The 26,836-nt window shown below is 41.9% G+C and overlaps 1 protein-coding gene across 7 annotated transcripts in view; it reads left to right on the forward strand.

Annotated features, from left to right (window-relative positions):
- LOC137381396 (neural cell adhesion molecule 1-like) overlaps positions 1 to 26,836 on the forward strand; it is a 538,973-nt gene that overhangs the window by 393,170 nt on the left and 118,967 nt on the right. For all 7 annotated transcript variants that reach the window (XM_068053931.1, XM_068053932.1, XM_068053933.1 and 4 more), the window contains one exon: positions 24,566 to 24,716. In XM_068053931.1, the coding sequence (XP_067910032.1) occupies positions 24,566 to 24,716 (151 nt within the window). The remainder of the gene's footprint in view (positions 1 to 24,565; positions 24,717 to 26,836) is intronic.

The raw sequence follows: 26,836 nt of genomic DNA on the forward strand, positions 1-26,836 counted from the left end.
GGTGCATGACCTGACTGGCTGCTGTTTCACATGTGACTCTCCCGGAGCCATTTTCCCACAATTGTGACTAACCTGTCTGCTCAACACTCGGTTCTTCATGTCCTCCGTGGTTGTATGAAAAGTCTTATAAACTGTTACTTAAATAGTTTAACTATAATGAGCAGTCTTTTCATGTTGAGTAGCATAGTTTGCGGACTCTTGGTGCATCAATTGCTGGTGCATTCCTGTTGAGCCTGAGTTATGATTGACAGCACAAGAAATGTACAGAAAGTTCTGAATTCCCAATCAGATATCCCTGTAAAATTGTATTTTTAAAGTACTGTTTCCTGTGCCTCTTTGTTCATAAGATTTTGAAGTCATTTCCACATTCTTGTTAGAAGTGAACATTTTGCTTATAAATTTTTACTGACTTTAATTTTGGTTTGATAATGACCATTTTAGATGTGCATATTCATAGAACCATGAAATTATATAGCACAGAAGGAGGCCATTTGGCCCATCGTGGCTCTGCCGGTTCTTTGAAAGAGCTTTTTTCCCATACAACCTTGTAAATTAGCACTTTCAAGTACATGTCTTATTGCCTTTTAAAAGTTCCTATGGCATCTCTTTCCACACCCTTTCAGGTACTGCTTTCTAGACCATAAAACTCTGAAGAAATTTCTCCATTTCTCCTCCAATTCTTTTGCCAGTTGTTTTAAATCTGTGGCCCACTTGCCAGAGGAAACAGTTTCCCTCGACTTGCTCAATCAAAACTCCCCAAAATTTTGAATGCCTCTATTAGGTTTTCCCTTAACTGTCTTTGCTCTAAGGAGAAAAACACCAGCTTCACCAATCTCTCCACATAACTGAACTTCCTCATCTCTGGTATCATCCTGGTAAACCTCCTCTGTATCATCTCCAAGTCCTTGACATCCTTCAAAAAGTGTACAGATTGTCCACAATGCACAATGGTCTGGATTATGCAGTTGGTGGCAAAGTGACAGCATTAGCCACTGGCCTCGATGAAAGCACCCACAAAGATCTCTGTGATGTGCATTTTCCTTTTCCCAATGTTAATTTGAATCTGATGGCAAGTCAAGGGATCTCCAGGCTTCCAACAACTTATTCAAGCAGGGTAAGCAGCCAATCAGATTGAATTATTCTCAGACAGCAAACCACAATAAAAGGCACTTTTATTTAAATTTTACAGGGAGCAAAATAGTGATTTGAACATATATATGGGATTAAGGTAGAAGCGGAAACATCAATTTTTAAAATTATTTTAAAAATGTGTCATTTTCTTCATAATGGAGAAATTTGCCATCCTACAGATGTCAACTTAATTTTTCAGTTTGCCATATGGGCATTAAATTTCAAACTGTTATTGAAATGAAGAAAGGACTTGATTTTAAAAAAATTGTCAGATCTTAGCTGGAAATAGCTTTGCATATTAACAGACCATGTTTGGAAGGACAAAGGACCATTCCCTGACCCATTCAATCTACAATGGACTTTTGATGACCAGACGTTGAATGTGGGGGGAGCTCGCATTCCAGGTTGCCTGCTAAGATGGCCGAATACACAAACGGACATGGTCAAACCAGCTAGTCACATGACTAACCTGCTGGGAAACCTGAGTTTTTTGAATTTGTACAGTTTGGGCAGAAGTCTGTTTGCTCCTGGACTGAGAAGATCCCTCTCCTGTCTGCTCCCATTTCTTTCTCACAAGTCTCTGAATCCACTGATGACACATGTACCCCAAGAGAGAAAAGTGTCTGACAGCGAACAGGGTTTAAGAATAATACTGGGCCCCAATGAAAAGCAAGGTCTACCTACAATCAAGGACTTTACAGTGTGCTCAAAGAACCGTAACAACAACTCTTTAGATATTGCCTCAAACCTTTCCACTTTATTTTTCTTTTCTTTTCTGTCTCTATTGGCATGTGTGTATCGCATATGTATGCTAGTGTGGGCGTGTCGTGTATTCGTAGGCTTCAACCAAATTAAAGTTTAATAAATTTCAACTTTCCTTCAAACCTAAGAAAGCCTGTTTTGTGCTGGTTTATTTGCCTTATAATTGGAAAGCCGTGAACAAGGATTCACCAAGCGGGAGCTAAAAGCTTGGTGTGTTTAAAATTAAACCCTGTTACAGTAAGACCAGGTGAAGGCTGAAAGGGAACCCTAGACCTCTTTCTCACCTGGTCATAACACTAGTTACACCTCATTCAACAAGGTGTAACTTTTCCAGGGTTTTTACAGTGAGACTATTAGTGTAAAAGGACAAGTTCTCATTAGTTCAGTGATTTCTATTTGATTGCAGTCTTGGTGGACTTCAGAGCACCCTATAGAGAAGTGTAGAATCACTGACAGCAACTTCTGGATTTCTGCTTTTAACTGTGCATCTGCAGACTCCAGAAGTTGCTGTCAGTTTCAGAGGAGTAATGACAGTGAATGCTAACAGATTCACCGTCATTGCTACCACAAAATCTGGGCCAGTGCACCAGCTGAGGTCTAACCAAGGATTTGTAAATGTTTAGCATGACTTCCTTGTTTGCGTTCAATACCCCTATTTTACAAAGCCATGTATCCCATACACTTCCTTAAACACCTTATCAACTTGCCCTGCCACTTTCAAGGATTTGTGCATTTACGCCCCTAGGTCGCTGTGTTCTTGCAACCCTCAAAATAGTACCATTTGGATTATACTTCTTCTCTACATGAAATATTCTCATAGGTGGCAAACCAAGAAGTAAAATGCATTGGTTATCATTCACTTTTAATTACATTTTACAGGCAAAAATTAAATGATTGGGACATACAAGCAATTAAGGTAGAAGCTGAAATATCATAAAATTAAAATAATGAATTATTTTAAAAATACGTGGAATGTTTTGTACTAATGGAGAAATTTGATGTTTCACAAATATTAAAATTGTATTTCAGGGCTAGTGAGGCTGTTGAACAGTAATTATGAACTTAGTACATTGTTTAAAGATCTAGTTACACCTCATTCAACAATTTTTTCAAGGGCTTTTTACAGCGAGACTAATAACATAAAGGGGCAATTTCACACCAGGCTAGTGATTTCTAATTGATTGCAATCTTTGAGGGCTTCAAACGTGCACCCTCTGGGGAAGTATAGAATCACTGACAGCAATTTCTGGATTTCCGTTCCAGTTTAACTACACATGTGCGGACTCCAGAAGTTGCTGTCAGTTTCAGAGGTGTAATGATGGCGAACACTGACAGATCTGCCGTCATTCCTGTCTCAAAATCCGGGCTGCTATTACAGTTTAGGACACACACCTAGGCTTCCTACAGCACTGCAAACCTAAAATTGCTAATAAGAAAACACAATTAGCCTTACATCTTCAGTGCAAGATACAACAGCAGCAACAATGTCCTACATTTCTATAGTATTCCTTATTGACAGAGCTTTTTCAAAGCATTTTACAAGATGGTGCCAAACATTGTACACCAAGCAGGAGAGAATGAAGGGACACAGAAGAGTGTTCAGTTGGAGCCAAAAGCCCGGTTGAACGCCTAACATTAATTTAAAATTAGACAATGCAACCAGTAACAGAGTTATCATGGAGTCCAAATTTTTAATTTAATTCAAGTCATTTACATTTTGCTATTTGAAATTCTATGCATGGGCAGGAAGATATTAAAAGGATGTCAAGAGATTAAAAACATGCCCAACTCTGTAGCTTCATGGCACACTACCTCCTGGTTTTCAAGATTTAAAGAGGGAAGAGCACATTAGTCAGGCCTGAGAGTTACAAAATGAAGTTCAACATAGTTGAGCCTGTTTTTTTTGATGGGCATAAACTCAGATGTGTGCCAGCTACCGAGTGAAATTGGTCAGCAAATAGGTTGAGCTTGCATTGGAAACTGGCGTGAATTCAGTTTCTCTCCCTTTGCTTTTATATAATACTCTATGTTGAGCCATCTTTCTGTATGAAGGAATTAAAGTGGCTGAGGTAAGATAGTTATTTATCAGACATTGCTCTGCATATTAGATTTGTCCAGCTGTGTAAGATAATAAGTATCATCTTTTAGTATTTGCTTGCTGTACAGAGGTAAAATACAACAAAATGTAAGTTGAGCTACTTCATTAAATCTGTATTTTAAAAAAAATTATTGAAAATTAATTTCTGTGCAACCTGATTTGCTCTTATTTCTTCCCGTATCTCTGTATATTCTTCACATCTTTTGCTTTTTTTTTACAAAAAAAGGTGGATACTGAAACACTAATTATGAAAGATGGTTTCAGCTGGTTAGAAAATCATTTGAGAGCTGGAAGAATTGCCTTCACACACGATTATTGAGTGCTTTGTTGCACATGGATGTTGAGGTGGATGCGAAAACATTGTTTAAATGGAAATTGAATATAAGTATTTGAAAAGCAGAAAACATTACCAAGAAATTACAAAGCCCGAGTGGATAGCTCAGTTGAAGAGCTAAACTTGACATAAATGCAATGGCTTAAATGCTTTCCTTGTGCTTTCTAAGAATCTTGCACCCCAGTGATATAAGCTAATCCAGCACAAACCAAGGACTGAGCCTGTGGATTTCTGATTCATATAAGCAAAACTTCCACTGATTTAGATGTGCTTAGCAATTGAGGGAGGGTATAGGGTATGTTTACTTTCACCTTTGTTATCCTCACTTGTTTCTGACTCTAAACTCTGCTGTGCTAGATTTAAAGCCTAAACCACTTCATTCTCCAAATCTAACTTAAATAAATCTCAATTTATGTATCCACTTGAAGGCAATGTTTTTTTTTACACTACACAAATTCTTTATGCTACTGGTGTGCACAAAAGGGATGCCTTTGTTAGAAAGGATTTCCAAATGGCCTATGGGAGCAAGACTAATACTAATTGAGTGCCTGGAGCTAGTTGGTGGATACCAGCCCAGTCAATACAGGACAGTATATCAGTTCAGCTGAGATGTGTTTTGACTAAATTTTGGATTATTAGCAATCCGGACTGCCAATTATTTTCACAATTGTTGTCAGTCTGACACAGTACATATTCGTTTATGTACTTGAGAACCCAGATTACGATTTATGTGTTGGAGCTCCAATAGCCTAACGTTTTTGGCAGCTGTATCTACTCTGCTAGCAGTCATTGCTACTAAAACAACTACAGCCAGTTGCATCTGTGAATTGCAAGAGCTTGTCTTGGACCTTCATTTTTATGTCTGTCTGGCAGATCAAAGTACCACTTGGGAAGTGTATAATGTTTAATACAACCTTTCATCTCAGCCCTTTGCAGTAAAGTGCTAATATACTGAATATCTTACAACCCACTGGATCACAATCATCAAAAAAGAGTCGACCATCGAATTGGAAACCCAGCAAGTTGAAGTCCTTGCCAAGATGGCTAGAAGTGAAAGCTGACTTTATAGTAATTTGGGCCCATTACTGGTTCTTTTTCTAGTGGCTACAGAATTTATGCTACATCATCAGTTCTGATGTAGGGCATGGAATATGTTTGGGAATTAGCGAAGTCATTCAGGGAAGGCATACAAGTCAATAGAAAATAAACTTGATGCTTGCTTTCTAAGTCATCAAATATGCCAGGGAAATGTGAAATTTGGGAACGAAGATAAAGAAAACAAGTCCTAGATACACTATGCCCTCTTACTTTAACTCTTCCTACTTTCCCACCACCTGTTGGACAATTGCAATACCGGTTTCAGGTTTTTTGTCCTTGTGTCCTCTCTCTATCTGGATACAAGCCTTTAAAGCCCTTTCAGAAACCATCGAGAAGCTCTTGTCTTTTAGCCATGACTGCAGATCCTCAGCAAAAGCCAATAACCTTGATGAGAATTGTATGAACAGGCTTTTGTGTTTGTTCTATTGAGATCTTTCTAGTTGTTCCTTGGTGCTGTCTGTAATGTTTATTTGTCATGCATTTTGATGACTTTGGGGTATTGTGTAGCTGTTCCTTTGCTTTGTCAAAGCTGTAGAACGGGGTATCCTTTGCTTTATGAAATGACCTGTGGAAGAATGAAGTGGATATATGGACATGGGTTACGTCCCTACTAAAGAGGAAACAAGGTATGGCCTTGGCGTTGTCACGTCCTATCAGAAGTAGTGTTCTGTGAACTGGATGCTCATCAATTGAATACTGATGAAGGGTTGGATCTTCTGTAAGAATTCTTGGATGACACTTACAAGAAAGATGGCCTATTGAATATGTATGAGACATCGTCAGACTTTGGTTATTCAATGGAGGAATATATCATGGACTTTAACACACTGTATAGAAGATAGAGGAAATTTAATTTGGAGATCCCTTGTTCAGTGCTAGCATTTAAGTTGCTAGATTGTGCTCGGTGTCGCATATGGACAGTCTCCTGGTTCTAACTGGGATTTGGTTCTTGGAAAAAAGACTCCCTGTTAGATCAGATGTCAGCTGCCTTAAAGAAATTCCTGGGGAAACGGTCATTATCTGCAACCCTGGTTGAACAAATAGCGCATTCTGTGGTGACACCAAGAAAGGAGGACTCGATGCTTACTGGATTTTGCATTGGTCCAGATACTGGATGCAGGCATACGTACAGTGGAAGAATTAAAGAGAGGAGAAACGATGATGAAAGCACCTTTATCAGGTCCGACTATTACAGTGGACGACAGAATTGGAACAACAATCATAAGCGAATAAATCCCAGGAATGCCCAAGGAACTGTTAATTGGTGCTTCAGGTGTGACTCAAAGTATCATTATGCAGTGAACTGCCCAAAGTGGAGAGGCAGAGTCCTCGAAATAACACATGGCGCAGAGAATTCTGAGACAGAAGAGGAAGATAATGATGTATCTGAACAAATTGTACTAGTCACAAGGAGTTTTAGTCTTGTGATGTATGTATTAGTTGTGGATTCGTTCAACTGTGCTGTATTAGATGGTGCTTGTACATCGACAGTATGTGGAACTGATTGGTTACAATGTTATCTGGTTTCATTAGTAGTGAGCATTGATGCAAAGTTAAGGAGTATAAAAGTACTACCAGCTTTAGGTTTGATAGCAACACATTGAAGTCACTGAAGAGGACAGTGATTCCATGTAAAATAGCTGGATTAAGTCACGTTATCCGAACTGATTTAATTTCTAGTGAGAACTTTTACTGTTGAGTGAACCTTCAATGGAAAAGGCACAAATGAAACTTGATATGGAGCATGATAAAGCTATTGTTTTTGGAAAGTCAGTGAATTTGCAGTTTACCCAGTCAGATGGTTATTTTATACCCTTAGCAAAACCTGATATTTCTAGTCAGGGTGTTCGAGAAGTATTAATGGAATGAGGTGATAAGAATCAGAGAAATAAAAAGCAAATTGTCCTAAAGTTACACAGACAATTTGCTCACCCTTGTCAGAGATTAGAAACCCTGCTAAAGGATGTAGGTGTGATTGATGAGTATACGAGGACAATAGGGTGGCGCAGTGGTTAGCACCGCAGCCTCACAGCTCCAGGGACCCTGGTTCAATTCTGGGTACTGCCTGTGCGGTGTTTGGAAATTCTCCCTATGACCGCATGGATTTTTGCCGGGTGCTCCGGTTTCCTCCCACCGCCAAAAGGCTTGCAGGTGATAGGTAAATTGGCCATTGTAAATTGCCCCTAGTGTAGGTAGGTGGTAGGGAATATGGGATTATTGTAGGGTTAGTATAAATGGGTGGTTCTTGGTCGGCACAGACTTGGTGGGCTGAAGGGCCTGTTTCAGTGCTGTATCTCTAAATAAAAAATAAATAAAATAGAAAATAGAGATTAGTGAAAAATGTGAAATCTGTAAAAAGTATCGGAGGACACCATCATGTCCTATTGTAAGACTTCCATTGGCATGTAACTTTAATAAGGTAGTGTGGTGGATTTAAAGGGATGGGACAAAGACGAGAATATTTTCAGTCTACATTTTATAGACCTAGCAACTAGATTTAGTCTTTCTACAATAATAAATAGCAAGGACAAAAGGATGATTATAGATAAAATCATGGAAAATGGATAGGGACTTGAACCACCAACTAAGTTTCTGACTGATAATGGAGGAGAATTTGCCAATGATAAGTTCAGAGACATGTGTGAAATCATGAACATTATGGTTATGAATACTGCAGCTGAAAATCCTTTCAGCAATGGGCTCTGTGAAAGGAATCACACAGTGATTGATGAAATGCTGCCCTGGCATGGGTGGTTCAGGCAAAGAATTCGGTTCAGATGATTGGAGGATATAATCTCAATCAATTGTTCTGTGGGCAGAATCCCAACTTGCCTTCTGTACTGTGCGACAGTTCTCCTGCTCTGGAAGGTACTACAATTAGTTCAGTTTTTTCTTCACATGTGAATGCTTTACATGCAGGGAGATGGACTTTCATCAAGGCTGAGGTCTCTTAGAAAATTCAGAGATCTCTGAGATATCGTATAAGGCCATCTGAGGTGGAATTTAATTCAGGAGATTTGGTGCATTATAAAAGAGAAGTTCATAGGGAATGGAAGGGCCCTGGTAAGGTAATCGGTCGTGATGATAAGTCAGTAGTTATCGAGCATGGAAATCAAACTATTGAAGTTCATTCCTTGGGGTTGATTACAAAATCTCACAATCTGAGCAGCTGATAAAGGGAAACGAGGCACCTTGTACCTCAAATGCTTATGTGTTTTGAACGGAATATGGTAGATCAAGGGTTGGATAGTAATGTGAGCGATCATAGTACTCCGGAAAGAGCTATCACATCAAAAGGCCAATTGCCCCGACCAGGTAATCAGGTGACATATATTCCAGAGGGGTCTAATTAATGAGGGATGCAAGATTTGTGGGACATGCAGGAAAATCTACTGGCAAGTTCAAGTATTGTCTGAATGTCCAAGATGATGGCCAAGAAGCAAGATCCGTGGACTGGCAGAATGGAATGAAAGAGTGGAGAGTAAGAAAGTGCAGTGCAGGTTCTAAATAATGTGTCTGGAAGTGACTCTTGCGTAAGGAAGCGATCACATACTGGAGAAAGAGCCTCCGACAGTCTGCAAGAGAGATCTTCTAGCAGTGGGCCCGAAAGACATCAAAGTGCTAATTGAGGCCGTAGTTTGAACAAATTCCACAATGAAATGAAGACTAGAGGGCAGTCTCAGAATAGAACTAGAAGCAGAAATCCTCTTGACCGTGGAGTTTTAGTGGCTGCCAATAAACTTGAGGATAAACTTATAAGAGAAGCTAAACATAAGGAATTAGAGAGTTGGAGAGAGTTTATTCTGAGGTACCAGATAGGGGACAGCCAGCCTTGTCACATTGATGGATTTGTACTAAAAAAAGACCTTCCCAATGGGACTTACAAGGCTAAAACGAGGCTAGTTGTGAGGGGTTTTGAAGAGCAACTGGGTGATACTGATGTTAGAGTGGACTCTCCCATAGCTGGAAAAGTAATTTTGAAAATCATCTGCGCTCTTTTGGCCACATATTCATGGGAATGTAGATCTATTGACAGAAAAGGTGCATTTCTGCAGGGTGATGCTTTTCAGAGAGAAGTGTTTCTGAAACCATCTAAAGAGGCAGCAGATGCAGAAGGAAAACTATGGAAACTGAACAAATGCATCTATGGCCTTAATGAAGCGTCCAGAGTGTGATATTTCTTGGTGAGATCTGTTTTGTTGAAAATTGGTTGTGTTCAACTAAAAGCAGATCCTGCAACGTTTTGCTGGTATAAAGGGAAACTTTCAGGCATTTTCATGATGCTTGTTGATGATCTCTTATGGGGTGGTACTGCGGATTTTGAGAAATATGTTATGAAGCTTAGGGCAGAATTTAAGATTGGGAGTCAGGCTTATGGGGCCTTTAAATATATTGGTTTAGATATTAAGCAGACTAATCTGGAATAACTTTAAAGCAGCAATCCGATTTACGGAGTGTTACTCCCATCCCGGTTAATTGTGCTAAGTTATCACAGAAAGATGATATATCTAAAGCAGAGATTGAGCATGTTTTAAGGGCAAATAAAACATTAAAAAAATAAATCTGGAGAAATGTGTACTGATGTTCCCATCCTTAGGTGACCCAAAGAACATGAAGCTAGTAATTTTTAGTGATGCTTCAGATGCTAATCTTCCTGATGGGTATTCGAGTGCAGCTTGCTTTCATAATATTTCTGACGGGTGAAGATGGGAAATGTCCTTTAGCTTGGGAGGCTAAGAAAATAGAACGGGTTGTTAAAAGCACTTTAACTGCGGAAACACTGGGTCTTGTGGAGGCAGTGGATATGGGGTTCGACTTATCAAATATTTTGGGTGAAATTGGACATTCTGAAGATAGAATACCCATTGAATGTTATGTGGATAATCTTTCTTTGTGGGACAGCGTACACTCTACAAAAAGGTGTGAGTGAGAAAAGACTACATATTGACCTTGCTGGATTGAAACAAATGCTGGAGAGAGAGGAAATGATGCAAGGCATCATTTATCTGATTGTGAAGCAAAGAAATTTTTAGGGGTGCAAAAGGAGAGGTGTCTCGCAATGTAATACTTTACACTTAATATGGAATCTATTTTGATTTATTTTGAAATGTTCTTTGGGCATGTTAATACTCTGTACATAATATGGAATTTATTTTGAAATATTGTTTGAGCATGTCAATCTAAGTTTTAGTATAAAAGAAAGGAATCTGTTAATTGTGTATCATTCGTTGTGTTATATGCAGGTGGAGGAGGTTAATTGGGGTCTTACTTGAGCACTTTATAAGCAGACACTTACTGAGACTGGTTGAGGTTTTTGAGTGAGGAGCTACATGTTTATAATCCTTTTACTCTGTACAATAAATGTGAAACTGAGTAAAGATAGAATCCAGCATTATCCTTCCACAACATGTTTTCTGGAATTTAACTTGATCTCTTGGTGGAATGGAAATAGAGGTTACCTGATGCCACATTCAATTTTCTATTTTGATGGAGATCTTTTTGTTATTGTACTTAACCTACTGGAGTTTTGGATTTACACTGAAGATGTCACATGCTACATGCCATTTGTCTGCACGCTTGAGTAACAGTGAAGAGACATTACTTTTTTTTTTATTTCATGGGATGTGGGCGTCGCTGGCTAGGTCAGCATTTATTGCCCATCCCTAACTGCCCTTGAGAAGGTGAGCCACCTTCTTGAACCGCTACAGTCTATGTGATGTAGGTACGCCCACAGTGCTATTAGGAAGGGAGTTCCAGGATTTTGACCCAGCGACAGTGAAACATGGTGCGTGGCTTGCAGTTGTGTTCCCATGCATCTGCTGTCCTTGTCCTTCAAGGTGGTAGAGGTTGTGGGATTGGAAGATGCTGTCGAAGAAGCCTTGGTGAGTTGCTGCAGTGCATCTTGTAGATGGTACACACTGCTGTCACTGCGTTGGTGGAGGGAGTGACTGTTGAAGGTAGTTGGGGTGCCAATCAAGCAGGCTGCTTTGTCCTGGATGGTGTCGAGCTTCTTGAATGTTAGAGCTGCACTCATCCAGGCAACTGCAGAGTATTCCATCACACTTCTGACTTTATCTTGTAGATAGTGGACAGGCTTTGGGGTGTCAGGAGGCGAGTTACCCACTGCAGAATTCCCAGCCTCTGATCTGATCTCTTGTAGCCACAGTACTTATATGGTTGGCCCACTTCAATTTCTGGTCAATGGTAACCCCCCCAAGATGTTGATAGTGAGGGATTCAGCGATGGTAGTGCTATTGAATATCAAGAGGAGATGGTCAGATTCTCTCTTGTTGGAGATGATTATTGCCCGGCACTTGTTGGCCCGACTGTAACTTGCCACTTACCAGCCCAAGCCTGAATGTTGTCCAGATATTGTTACGTGTGGACACGGATTGCTTCAATATCTTAGGAGTCGTGAATAGTGTTGAACATTGTGTAATCATTATCGAACATCCCCGCTTCTGACCTTATGATGGAGGGACGGTCATTAAAGCAGCTGAAGATGGTTGGGCCTACCCTGAGGAACTCCTGCAGTGATGTTCTGGAACTGAGATGATAGGTCTCCAACAACCACAACCATCGTCATTTGTGCTAGGTATGACTCCAGCCAGCAGAGAGTTTCCCCTCTGATTCCCATTGACTCTAGTTTTGCTAGCGCTCCTTGATGCCATGCTCATTCAAATGCTTCCTTGATGTCTAGGTTAGTCACTCTCACTTCACCTCTTGAGTTCAGCTCTTTTGTCCATGTTTGAACCAAGGCTGTAATGACATCAGGAGCTGAGCGGCCCTGGGGGAATCCAAACTCAGCATCACTGAGCAGGTTATTGCTGAGTAAGTGCTTTTTGATAACACTGTCGACGACCCCTTCCATCACTTTGCTGATGATAGAGAGTAGACTGGGGCAGTAATTGGCTGGGTTGGATTTTTCCTGCTTTTTGTGGACAAGACATACTTGGGCAATTTTCCACTTTGTCGGGTAGATGCCAATGTTGCAGCTGTACTGGAACAGCTTGGCTAGGAGCGCGGCCTGTTCTAGAGCACAAATCGTCAGTACTATTGCCGGAATGTTGTTAGGATCCATAGCCTTTGCAGTATCCAATGCCTTCAGCTGTTCTTGATATCACCTGGAGTGAATTGAATTGGCTGAAGCTTGGCATCTGTAATGCTGGGGACCTCAGGAGGAGGTTGAGATGGATTATCCACTTGGCACTTCTGGCTGAAGATGGTTGCAAATGCTTCAGCCTTGTCTTTTGCACTGTTGTGCTGGGCTCCCCTATCATTGAGGATAGGGATATTTGTGGAGCCGCCGCCTCCTAGTAGTTGTTTAATTGTCTATTACCACTCACGACTGGATGTGGCAGGGCTGCAGAGCTTAGATCTGATCTGTTGGTTGTGGGATCGCTTAGTTCTATGGTATGCTGCTTTCGCTGTTTAGCATGCATGTAGTCCTGTGTTGTAGCTTCACCAGGTTTACACCTCATTTTTAGGTATGCCTGGTGTCACTCCTGGCTTGCCCTCCCGCACTCCATTTGACGATAACCATTTCTGCAATTTTTCTCTTTTAACACATTAAGTACGTACTGGGCAGTTTGTGAGCATGTGCAGATTATCTGTTTTGTGTATTTCATGACACAGGATAAACTTGAAGGTCACTGGTACCCACGGGTGACAATGATATTTGCTTAGAATCTAGCGGAGACTGAGGTGATTAAATTCTTCAATTGGTGGTTGTGAAGGATCTGAAGTGAAGTTAGTTTGGCCGGTCTTGCATCATTTCAGTGCAGATGAGTTCACAGCACAGAACTAGACATGAGCAAAATTATAAGAAGTTATCCCGTAGTATATGTTCATAAATGCTGATAATGAGATTCATTTGAAATTAACTATGTTCCTAAATTAACAGAAAACTATTCATAATGTGACCCTAACAAAACAAGCAAAAGGCTCCAAAAATAATTGATGTGGGTTGAAGAGCAGTACAGGATTTTTTTTTTGACTAGAAGCAAGTATGTTGCGGAATAAGCTGTGCGTAACCTGCACTTGCAACTAAATTAATGCTGTGACTGGGTGTATTAAATGAAAGAATGTTATTTTTGCCATGGTGTTATAAAACAATCCCTAATGTTTGTTTATCTCATAGTAACTTAACATTTTATTCGATGGAGCAATGAGGAGAAAAAATGTTTCCTGAAGTTTCATTTTAAAAATGTAATTATTAAAAATTGTTTTTGTTTACAGTGTTCATTAGGGCCACTTTTTTGTCAAAATTGAAATACCTAAACATCTATTTTAGCATTAATTCTGAAAGCATCCAAATTACTCAAAGCACTTTATTTCCATGGAGACTTTTAAGTTTGCTTTTTTCATGAGTGAAAATGCAAAATTAGAATTTCATATTCTTCCAGTTTGCTGCTAATGCTTACTCAATGAAATTAAAATACAATGAAAATTAAATCCCACTAAAATTGTTCTACAGTAACGGCTTATGCTTAAATGAAGGGATTCCAATGAAACCGTTCTGTGACAATTTTAGGCAGTGGTAATGGCTGAAATGATTAATTCTTTCATTAATTGAAGAACAATGTGTAGGGCTAGTCCAAAGAAGTGTTATTTTTGAAGTCGAACTAAAGAATTCTTTGGTCCTGTTAATGAAACACACAATTTTCCATGCATGGTGGCACTTAGATATCTGCAAATGATGAGCTAATTTCAGAAATAGGGTAAGCTAGCTGTTACTATCATAATCAATTAGCTGTCATTTATATCATTTTACAGAGTTTACGGAAAAATAGATAACCTCAAGATGGGAATGAATTCAGAATGCAGGGTGGAGGATTTTCAGGAAGGGTAGAAGAGAGGGCAGAGCAGGAGAGATAGCCTAACATGTTCAGGATGAATGGGAATTTTTTGATGTCCCGGGGAAGAAATAAAGATTTGCTTTTATCGAGATAGTTAATGTCATAAAAACCATTACACAGTGCTCCAATTGACTAGCATAAATTATTTGCATCCTTTAAGTAAATACATATATAATGTAAGTGCACAAAAAAACCCATGCACCTTCACAATCTCTCATGAATGTAAGAATTGTATGGATGTGGTGGGAAGTTGGTATGATTTTGCTTCTCCTCACCTTAGAAAATAAAGTGAATATGTGCGAAGAAGAATAGAAGAGAATAGATCCCCTCCCCCAATGTCCATTTCCTTTCAGTAGCATTAACATTATCTTGACTCATCATTGCAGGTGTAGACTGATGAGAATGAGGAGATGCTGACACCTGGTACTGATTTCTTTGGAGGCGGCAGGGGTCCTGACACTGGGCCAGAAAGGCAGAGGGAACCCCCGCCTCAGCCGTTTGGGGTTCCCTGCCACATTTTACAGTGCACAGGCAGTTAGGCCAATTAGAGGGAAGGCAGCTCAGCACCAGTGGCCACTGCTGGGACTGCACGCAGCTAGAAGAGGCAGAATGGACGCCAACCTTGGAAGCAGGTAAGTTGGGGGTGGGTTTGCCAGGGCTAGTCAGGCAGGTCCTGGTGAATGGTGGTGTTTGGCGATGGGGGGGTGGTGGGGGGGAGGGAGGGGCGGTGCTTGTTGGTACTCTACTGCCTACCTTCCTTAGCAATTCCATGGGCGCCTCCCTGCTTATCCCTAGAGCGCTGATAAAATTCAGCCCCTGATTATCCTTTCGGAAACTATATTACTTGTCTTCTATCAGACATGAGTGCACTGTCTGCAAACTCATTCCTGCTGCCCTCTCTAAAAGTCTAGGGTCGCTCACTTTCTGCAACATTTTAAGTGACAAAGAATATCCTTTATTGCTAACATTTAGCATCTATATTTGGGTGAGTGCACCAGCTGAAGTTCTGCAAGAACATCAAAGAGCTATTCGTTAAAATTTCAAGGGACAGTCTAGATGTGATTTTATTTGATGTGATGGTTTCAGACAGCTGGAGCTGTGCAAATTTGTTAGTGGTTCATTTATTTGTCATTATGTGTGATACATCCATGTGCAGAAACATTCATTTGAGGCTTGCCACCTTTAGATGTGGGCCCATATGTAACACCTTTTACTCATAAGCCTACAGTAACTGCTTCCTTAAATTGTTTTTTTCATTAATTAAACCCAATGAATTAAACATAGCACTTCTATACAAAAATATCTTCGTCAGTATCTTAGTTAATTCATTGAGCATTAAGTTCAAAATATTGTTTGGTCCTTATTTTCTATAATTGTTTTTTGATTTGTAATAGCACTGAAAATGAAATTTCTGTATCAAGTCATTTAATAATCAATGGCTTAAAAGTATGATTGCAATTGTCACTGTAAGGGTAGAGAAACAGGATTAAAAACAGAAAATGCTGATGTATTCAGCAGGTCAGGCAGCATCAATGAAGAGAGAAGCAGGGTTTGTTTCAGGTTGTTGAACTTTTATCTGCATTCCTTTTAAGAACCTGAGCAGCTCTATATAAAACAGCTAAACATCAGTGCACCCTTGGAACTTTTATCTCCCTGTCATTCAGGACCAAATGCCATTGCAAGGATATCTTTTGGAGAAATAGGGCAGATTGTGAGTTGGTGCAAAATTGAAGATAGACTCTTAGTGATATGACTTAAACTTAACAACTTAACTGACTTGGGTGAAAACATTATTATATTTAGGAACCTTAGCACAGTCAACCAGTAATGCTGAAATCTAAGGTTTCTGATGTTTAATGTTTAAGACTGAATTCTAATTTAAAACCTAAAAAAGGTTTTTTGTGAAAACAGAGCAAACTAGTGAAAAACAAAAGAAATAACTTCATTCATTGGATGTGAGCATTGATGGCAAGGCCAAGAATTGTTGCCCATCCCTAATTGCCCACAACTACCAGGAGTGAGATTCAAACTCATACAAGACACATCTTCATTTAATCTCAAGTCCAACATCTTAACCTTTCAGTCACCCTGATATGAAATAATGCTTTGAGATCTTTTATGCTCACCTGAGAGGGGCCTCAGTTTAGCATCTCATCCAAAAGATAGCGGCTCCAACAATGCAGCACTCCCTCAGTACTGTACTGGAGTGTCAGCCTTGATTTTTGTGCTCAAGCCCTGGAGTGGGACTTGAACCCACAACCTTCTGGCTCAGAGGCAAGAATGTCACCAACTGAGCCATAGCTGACACTGATATGGTTAAGTATGTGAAATTAGTTTACAATTATTTTACTTGTGTGAACATGTTTACAAAAGTGATGAAAACGTTAAGGGTTTTCTGCACACTAAAAAGTCAAAATTGTATGTTACTTAATTACTGATTCATGGTACAAGTGTAGGGTAACAGGAAGTTGAGGGCCGTGTAATTTCAAAGTGTAAAAGCTATCTGTATGCTGAGATGTTCCATTCAACTCAGCAAGGCAGGGCTACAACCTGAGTGGAAAAACAATATCATCAGTCAACATGGGTGAACACAGACAGATTTTTAATTAACCTTCTCACTGTTCATGTCACTGCACAATGACCCATAGCAGGGAAGCAGCAAAACACAGTTGTATAATTTAGTCACAGTCACTTCAATTTCACTAGGTTACTGTTGGAAATAAAAGCATTACAGAACTGTGTTTCAATTCATATTTTTGCAGTGTTCTCAAGTCAAGATGCCTTTACATTTAGTTCCTACCTAGTAATGTGCCTGTAGACTGTAACATGGACAAAAAAGCTAAATGTTGCAAAATGATCAGAAGTAGATGTGAATTTTGATTTTTATAATTACTTCATGACAAACTGCATCAAAATGCAAACTATAATGGTCAAAATTCCAAAACGTTGCTGTCAGGAGATTTCAGGCACTTTGTCCTGCAGCTTCACTTCAAGCAGCTGCACTTCCAGAATGCATAAATCTAGGGATAAAACTGCCTGGTTGGTCCTGGTCACTAAGCATTAGTGACTGCTGCTGTGTGGAGTTTGTCATTCTTTGGGCCTCCTTATCTCGAGAGACAATGGATACGCGCCTGGAGGTGGTCAGTGGTTTGTGAAGCAGCGCCTGGAGTGGCTATAAAGGCCAATTCTGGAGTGACAGGCTCTTCCACAGGTGCTGCAGAGAAATTTGTTTGTTGGGGCTGTTGCACAGTTGGCTCTCCCCTTGCGCCTCTGTCTTTTTTCCTGCCAACTACTAAGTCTCTTCGACTCGCCACAATTTAGCCCTGTCTTTATGGCTGCCCGCCAGCTCTGGCGAATGCTGGCAACTGACTCCCACGACTTGTGATCAATGTCACACGATATAATATTTAGCTTCACTTTTTCTTTATTTATTTTTTGATCAATAACTGACTGACCCAGAAGCATTGGTGTCTCATAGGGCTGAATTTTGTCATTGTGACGGGTCCCGACAATAGGCCGGAAAGCAGGGGTGCGTTTTACTTCTCAGGCAACTGATTAGTTGCCGTCAGGGCTCCTGTCCCTTTGAAGGACAGCCACCCACCCCTAGGAGCTGCTGACCAATCGAAGGGCCAGCAGTTTCGCGGTCTCAGCAGAGTCACTGGGAGAGGTGGCCACTGCCGGGATTGCACCTAGAAGAGAGGACGCCATGGGCGCAGGCTGTCCTCCCAATCCTAGGTGAGTGGGGTCTGGAGGCGCCAGGGCCAGTCAGGCAACACCCGGCGAGATGGGGAGATGGTAGCTGAGGGCAGGGCAGGTGGGGGATTGTCACGGGTGGCCATTGCTGCAGGAGGAGTAGCCCCTTCCTGGGCTACAGAGTGCCTGAAGCAAAAACCCCCAGCCTGAGCATGGAGGGAAGCTGCCAGGGTTTACCATCTCCGCATCATTACTAGTCTCCCCTTGTGGCAGAGGGCCCACTCCCCCACTGGCTGAATGCCATTGGCGGCAGGAAGAGTCCTTTACTTGGCCACTTAATTGGTTCAATTGGCCCCTAGGTGGGAGGGCTGTCCGCCATCTTCCTCACCACTGGTAAAGTGGCATGGCGACAGGAGGACAATAAGGCACCCCATCCCATGCCTTCTCTCGCCATTTTATACCGCCTCCCAGCCAACATTGTCCCTCAGCTATCCATTATTTTCAATACACCAAGTACTTGTTCCTCTCTTTGTCTCCTTTAATAAAAATAATGGTTCACATTGAGTAAGTGACCTTTAAAGTCAAGATGCTATGCTGATGAAAAGCAAATGAGTGATTTTAGATGTCTCATAGCACAGTAGACATCAAATGTTGAAGGTTTAATATTCAAATAAAATATAACCTGTACTTTATGGCATATGCCACAAATAGGCATAATTTTCTGAAAGTACAGAAGTAAAGTATCCTGTGAATATTTCGTACACTTTCATATACTTTATATAATACATGTAAATAAAAATGGGAGTGGTCACACGCCTTTGCTATCGCACCTGTAGGTGATGCTGTGAGGGTGGTATTACGTAATCCGGTAAGTGCAGATCCACTCAACTAATGTATATTGGCAGGCCTATGTACAAATGCTTAAATTTCTCCATTTGCTCTTTTATTCCTTTGTTGTCACTTCACAGTTCATTTCCCCATTTTATTCTGTAAACTGCTACCCTCACATTTTATTCAATACACCAAGTACTTGTGGCAATCTTGACTCCCCATTTGTAATACCACAGCAAAACGACACAAAATGGAAAACTTCCCATACAAAGCTATTCATCTTTGAAAACAAGGGAAGATTTTTCACTTCACACCTGATAAGCTAATCAAGGAATTTAGCACCCAAGCCCCTCATTCGCCATCTGATATTGTGCTGTGTCAATTTCTCAATTTTATGAGACCCAAATGCAAACTTACAAAATCCATATTATTGGTTCTGATGGCAGATTTTAAAATAATACATGCAATTGCCTGTTCTCTGTAGGTTAAATTATTTTACAATTTTTGGCTGTGTGCAAAGTAACATAACTAAGCATGGAATCATTTTTTATATAATTACTGGTTGCAGTTTAGTTCCAGAAAATGTAACAAATTTTAACATGCCAATGGTTAATATAGGTGTGCCAATGTGATATCACTGCTAAGTTGTCACATTTCACAATTTGCTGGATGTAGGTTGATAGACTATATAAATCAATGCCTGTGGGTGAAAATGATTCATTTGATTTTGCAGCTTACCTGGGTTTAAGGAGAGGAAAGCCTGCATGCTGACAATGATGAGCTGCTGCTGAATCTGATTTTTCTTTTTTGTTGGTGTCGCTACAAAAATCCAACAAATCCCATGTTAAAAACCAGTTGTTGTATGCTGATGACTACTCATTTAAAGAGACCACCTAACATTCTTCTTGCATTAAAGCTGACCAGTTTGTATTCCCAGTATTTCATGTGTAGCTCATTGTACAGCTCATGCCATATCAAGTACATGAATTGTTCAGCTACATACTACGCTGTCATTTTATTTGCTATCACAACGTATATGCTTTAAATGACGTGAACATTGTGCACACAATTCAGTAGAAAAAGGTCTTCTATAAATGTATCTCAAAATTGCTGTCAGAGTGGATGACCTTCCAATTCATGATATATAAATGAAATTCCTTTGTATTCTAACTAATTCATTTTCCTGCTGACATTAGCTAGGCTTTTATCTTATTTAACTTAACTATATCCAGATAATTATGTTATTCAATCAAGTGTGCAGTAATGAAGTTTTTGAAATGCAGGAACTTTGTGTAATATTGTCTGGTCCATTCACAAGAAAATGTTTTGAATTTAAGTGGCTAATATGTTGCCTGTAAAACTTTTTGAATAGTGGCAGGAAGTGAAATTAAACATACTAGATTTGGAGATCACAGAAATATCTTTAGCAATTCCTGGGAATGCTAATGGTATTTCAGAACTACTGTTTTCCTCCACTTTGCACTCTGATTCCCGATTGCACAAATGGAGCTGAATTTTATGGGCCCCCAGGAGATGGGCAAGGAGGCGGCATGCCCAAAGAATTTTGGCAAGGGGCAGAGGGCCCATTGCCTTGTTAATAGGCAACTTAAGGGCCTCAATTGGCCTCTGGGTGGAAAGACTGTTGTCTGCCTATCCTGCCCCCGGGAAGATCGCTGGGTGACGGGGAGGTGACGGGCCTGTAAAATCCAGCCCTGGGATTGTCAATCAGGAAATCAGGTGAACGGTTTTTCATCTGACACTCTGAGCCAGGTGTTCAGTTTCATACAATTACTACCACAGGAAGGAAAAACCTGTACAAGAGAGATATGGGGGAAGGATTTTTCATTTCAATGCAAGGGCAGGAAAGGGGACGGGTGGTCACGTAAACCCGTCCCTTAGGTCGGCGTGCTGGTTTTCCAACGCAAAACTCCTTTCCCACACTTGCGTACCTCCTCACTCTTGACCAGGGCACTTTGGGTGGTGCAGGTGGACAGGTCCCTCTGCTTTATGGGCCTCATGGGTTCAAGAAAGAGGGATTCAGGAAGACTGTATATTCCAATAGAAAGGAAGGAAGGACATAACAGGAAATGGGAATAAGCTACTCTGAGATCAGGTTGACTGATGATGAGCAGCATCTGCAGGAGCAGAGGCCGACCCCTGGGCAACAGGGGTGCAGAGGTAAGGAATGAGGGGCAGGAAGGCAAAGAAGGCGATACCCTCAGCAGAGGGTCTATCATGAAAGGAGAAGCTACCTGGACATGTCGGAGCGTCAGTGTTACAAGGCTGCGCCTTTCCAGACAGATGGTTGCTGATTTGGGTGCCCTTGTTGGGTTCACAGGAACCATCGCCATGGCCTTCCCGTGGCTGTAAAAGTCACAATGGCCTTGCACTTTTTTGCAGTTGTGTCCTTCCAAGCAGTGGCAGCAGACATTGGTGGCATCTCGCAGGCAATAGCACGTCATTGCATCACGAAGGAGACGGATGATCCGTTCAAGAGAATAGGGGATTACATTGAATTCCAGGTGGATAGCTGCACTCAAGCTCAAAGGGTAGTGGGATTTGCCTCAGTTGCCCAATTCTCTCAGGTTCAGCAGATCATCGATTGCACCCATGTAGCATTCAAGGCACCAACTGATCAGCCAAGGAGATTTCTCAATAAGCAGGGATTCCACTCCCTAAACATTCAACAGGTATGCGACCACAGCAAGCACTTTCTGCTATCCTGGAAGCTGCCATGACGCCTTTATCCTTCGGCAATCGTAGATGCCACAGCTCTTCATAGTCATTGGAAATCCATGGATGGCTGTTGGCGATTAAGGCTTATCCCTTGAGGCTGATGACACTGGTTCATACCCAGCCACAGAGGCTGAGAGACATTACAACCAATGCCACCTGAGCATAAGGGTTAGCATTGAACAGTCCATCGGCCTCCTGAAGATGAGGTTCAAGTACTTGGACTGGTCCCTCTAGAAACCTTGAAGAGGGAGAAGCACTGGAATGGCACAGCTCCTTGGAGGAAGAAGATGATGATGAGGAGGAGGCTGAAGGAGAACTGAAGAACAGCCCCCATTGCTTTGCAGGTTTGTCGTCATGGTAGGCTTAGTAGATGGAGCGTTTATCAGGATGGCAGGGACACTAGGGCCATTTGATGCAGACAAGTTTCACCTGAGTCTTGAAGTCAATTATGGCGCAGAAGGAGGCCATTCAACCCATTGAGCCCGTGCCAGCTCTCTGGAGTAATCCATTCAATCCCCCTCCCCAGCTCGATTACCGGAGCCCTTTATTTCCTTCAAGTTCCATCCAATCTCCTTTTGAAATCATTCATTGTCTCCGCTTCCACAACCCTTGAATGATAGTCAGTGTGCAGGACATTTGGAGAGGAGATTCTCCTCTGAGTGAGAGCAAGCATCTGTTCAGAGCTAAAGTCAGTAATTTTCCAATGGCACAATCACTGCAAGGTTCCAGATTCTTCACCTGACACACTCTCAAAGTGCTCAAAGCACAGAGACGTTGTGGAGCACATGAGATAAATGAACTCATCCATTTGAATCCTATGACTCTGCAGCACCTCAGGTAGCTCCTACATGTGGGCGCGTATCTCGCGCTGATTCTCCGGGTAGAGCCGACTGCTTCATGACACCCGAGGCTCTGCATCTCTGCACCTGTCCTTCATCCTCCAAAGGGAACTGGCCAAGCTGACACTGCACCCCCCTCAAAAAAAAAAAAAAATTCTCGTGCTCTGATGTAATGTGTGGTTCACCCTCTCTGGTAATGCGTGAGCATCCACTGAGATGCAAGTATCAGTGCTGGTGGATGGGGTGCAAGAAAGATGAGATGGTGTAGGCTCTTGAGGCGTCATCCTCCTCTGACTCCTCGGGAACTTGTTGGCATTGTGTGGATTCCTGTCCCTCTGCAGCTGAGAAGGTGGTGATGTGAGTTTGGGACAGTCAACAGATGTTTATGCTACTTAAATAATGAGATCACAACTTACGCATTGACAGCCTGTTGCACAGAGAGCTTTGCCATGCATCCCCTGAACCTGGAGATATTTTTTCTTTTTCATCCTGTCAATGGTGGATTCCCATTTCTCAATCTCCAGTGTCCCTTGTGGCTTGCCGCTCTGGCCAGGTCAAGGCCCAGCTCCTCAATGTGTTAGTGATGGAAGCTGGGGCACCACCATCCAGAGGTGCCATCTTGCTCTCCCTGGCTTTCATCTCCCATTTGGCCTGCAAAGTGAAGATGCTGTTAGGACTATGCCTTTCTCACTCACCACTTGCTGTTTTTCATTCACATGAGATATTGCAGTCTGTATTTCAGCCTTCTATCCAACAGCAGTAGGCTTCTGACCTATACTTATGGATCATCAAGGCTGCTGAGCACACGTTTCTCCCATGGTCAGGAGAGCTCTATGCACCCTCGGGATGCTCCTCTCGTTCAGATTCTGGTGACTGCTGACCAGGAGGCATGTCATCTGGGTCGATCTTTGGACTCACCTTGCCACACATAAGCAGGTTATTGAAAAGTTTCCTGTACTGGACCCAGTTCCTCCTCACCACTCCTCTGCTGCTGATCTCATAAGCCACCTCCAGCCATGTCTTCTTGGTACGCCTTGCAGACATTCTGTTGCCACTGGCAGGAAACAGGATGTTGCCCTGTTCAGTCACTGCCTCCAGCAGCACCTTCAGTGGCATCAGAGAAATGGGGAGCTGCCCTAGCACGGGGACCCTCCCTACCCTCTGCTCAGCTTCTCCTTGCATCATGGGGACGAATGGCAACCACAGTAATAGTTGCCGCTTGCCCTTTAAATCAGACCTGCTGCTGACTGTGTCCCACCTCATTCTCTCCTCCGCTGCCACTAATTGGGTGGCGAGCACAACTTTAGGCCAATTACCGACTTGCCATATTAAATTTACAACACGTGTGCATTGCTGACCCGGTGTGAGGTCAAGACCCAGAAATGAATGCACTGTCTGGGTCACAACACTGGAATTGAAATCACTACCAATGTGTGCAAGATACAATGTGTAAGGAAAGATAAGGATATAAAGTTGTGAAGTCATACAGAAGACGAGACAAATTGAGAGACTTGCACAAAAGAAGAATGAGAGAATCAGAGAAGATACCAATTTTTATTTAAATTTTGCCACACCAGCATTGATGAGGGTTTCCAACTGATTACTATAACAATTAACTGTACAGTCAGGTCTGCTAATCTCTCTGTTTAAAATTTACAACTTGAACAAGAGTGTTGGTAAGCAGAGTGTGTGCCGATTAGATAAGCAGCTGTTTCAGTAGCCACCTGGAAACCTCCTTCACTCTTAGCTGGCTTGAGAGAAGCATTTTAAAAGATATTATTGATTCAAGTTTCATGGTATTGTGTCTCTATTACCAAATGCATTTCTTTTGACTTAACATCAGCAATGGCACAAGGAACTGTTCGGTATTTTCTAATATATAAAGTCGACCAAAATAAAATGAGATTTAATATGCCAAATACATCTGGGAAAAGTGCTTACTTTTGCCAATATTATGGAACATAAAGGAATATTTTATAAAGGGCATTGATCAATGTAATCTAATAATATTGAAAATAAGGACTCTATGACATAAGACTCCAGTTTAACTTGCTGCAGAGAAATGTAAAAAGGCAAAATGCGGGCTTCTTGTACATATCAGTTTCTGTTACTAACCTGCAACATGTAATTACTGCTTCAACACAAACATTTCTCTAACTTAATACCATGCTTTCTTATCTGGCAGACTATGGATGGACGAATTCAGGTTCACAGCTATGCAAGAGTTTCTTCTCTGACTCTCAAGGACATTCAGCACACTGATTCTGGTGAATACATCTGCAAAGCTAAAAATTCAATTGGCCAGGACTCGGAGTCTATGTACCTGGAAGTTCAGTGTAAGTTAGCATTTAGTGCAATTTGAATTCCACCTGCTCGTGTTTGTTTGCATTAGTTATTGAGGAGCTGATTTAGCACTGAACAAGGGAATGAAACTGAACAGATTCCTATAAAACATAGAGCAATTCACTGTGTTTCTTACTAGTGTTGTTTTACCTTTCAAAAATACACTCTGGCTTATATGGCTGCTGTTAATTTATTGGTTAAAAAAAATCCATTCCCAATTTATCTCCCTATTAGCACATATTCGTTGAAACTGTTTTCTGACTCACAGATCAGGTAGATTCTACAAAAGCAAAATACTGCAGATGATGGGAGTGTGAAATAAAACCAGAAAATATTGGAAATACACTGCAGATCTTGCAGCATTTGCAGAACAAGAAGCGGAGTTAACAGCCAGGAATTTACCAGCCCTTGGGAGGCTGGCAGGGATGCTGGTAAAATTGCAGGGAACCGCATTAGATTGGCTCCCTGGCGGCAGGACCAGAATGGGAGAGGCTGGCAGCCAATTACCATCAATAAAGGCCCAATTAGAGGCCGCCTAAATGGAGGAGGCCTCCCAATGGTAGCCCAGGAGAGCTAAGCTCAATGGCCCAAAGAAGGGGCCGTGGTCAGAGAAGGCAACCCCAATGATTTCCTTGGTGGGGTTTCCCCTCGGCCGCTGAATTTTAAAATTTTTTAACTTGCCTACTTAGCTGCCGAGGTTTTCTGTATTCCGCAGAAGCGAGCACCACTCCCAGTGGCACTACTGAGGCTTCAGAGCTCCCACCCCATCTGCAGCCTGCACGCCGTCTTTAATTGGACAGCAAGCCCACAGGTGGCCAATTAGGAGACCGCCTGTGGTAAAATTGCTGAGGTGGTCCCACTGAAGGCAAGTGCAGGCTCGGGACCTGCTTCTTAGCTTGACGTCGGGGGTCCCGGTGGCCTTCATAAAATTCAGCCCAGCGTTTCATCCTGTGACCTTTCATCAGAATTGGCCCATAAAACCCTTTTGTTCTTTTTCCACCCTCTCCCATTTTGCTTGCTTAAAGCCTGTTACAAGTCTTAACTTTTCCCAATTCCGATGAAAGGTCATGGACATGAAACTTTAAGTCTCTCTCCTGACAGATGCATGCTGACCTGCTGAGTATTTCCAGCATTTTCTGTTTTTATTAGCAAACAGGCAGGTCAGCCAAGTGACAACTTAAATTTAGTATCGCTTGCCAGAGCACTCCTGCTTCTCTGGCCTCCAAAGGAAGATTTATTTTAAAATACTTACCACCTAGCTATCATTGGCGACAGCAACATCCACTGAGGAATCCTGAGCAGGGAAGGCCTGAGGCCTGCTCAGTTGCCAAATTTTGAATGCTGGCTTTAGGCATCCAACCAGGACATCTAAAAATGGGCCCACATTTTAACAGTGGAATCAGTGATGTAGGGAACAGGCCGTCCCATAGCTGCTACATTGGTACATTTTGCACCCAAAGATCAAACATGTACCAATTTTTATCCCATGAGCCATCAGAAAGCACAATTAATATCAGGATGGGCTTAAATTTCATCAAAGTGGACTCCTGGCGCTGGATTTTCAGCCCTGGCCAGGATCGAAAGCAGGCGGAAGCTAAAAATAGCCCTGCGGCCGGCGTGCTGTTTTCCCCATCTCCATCTTACTCTGGGCTGTTTTTGTGGAGGCGGGTTCAGGGGTGGGCAGGGCTATCCACCTGCATGTGACAGGTAGCTGATCAGGCTCATTGGCCGAACTGAGGCCAATTAAAGGAGGCCGACTGGAATTTTCCAGTCTGCCTTCAGGTTCCCGCAGGTAACGGGCCAGTTTACGTGCCTGGAGGTGGCCTCCCAGAGCAGGCTGGGGTTGGGGGTGGGTGGTGTTGTGAGGTCAGTGCTCCAGGCAGGCATAGAGGTCTGTCCTGCCGCCTTTTGTACAGAAGTAGCATTGGCCACCCTGTAGAAGAGTTCCTGTCCTCACAATGGTGGGCTGGCTGCAAAAGCCATTTTTTTTAAATATAAAGTTTAAAAGATTTGGAGAGAGGGTGAATCCATCTTGAAGCTCCATCTTAAAGCGCCCTCTCTCTCTCTCCTACCTTCCATTACAGCCTGCTGCTCCTTTCAGGCTGTAAGAACA

Source organism: Heterodontus francisci, chromosome 22 (assembly GCF_036365525.1).
Source record: "Heterodontus francisci isolate sHetFra1 chromosome 22, sHetFra1.hap1, whole genome shotgun sequence".
NCBI classification, from domain to species: domain Eukaryota; kingdom Metazoa; phylum Chordata; class Chondrichthyes; order Heterodontiformes; family Heterodontidae; genus Heterodontus; species Heterodontus francisci.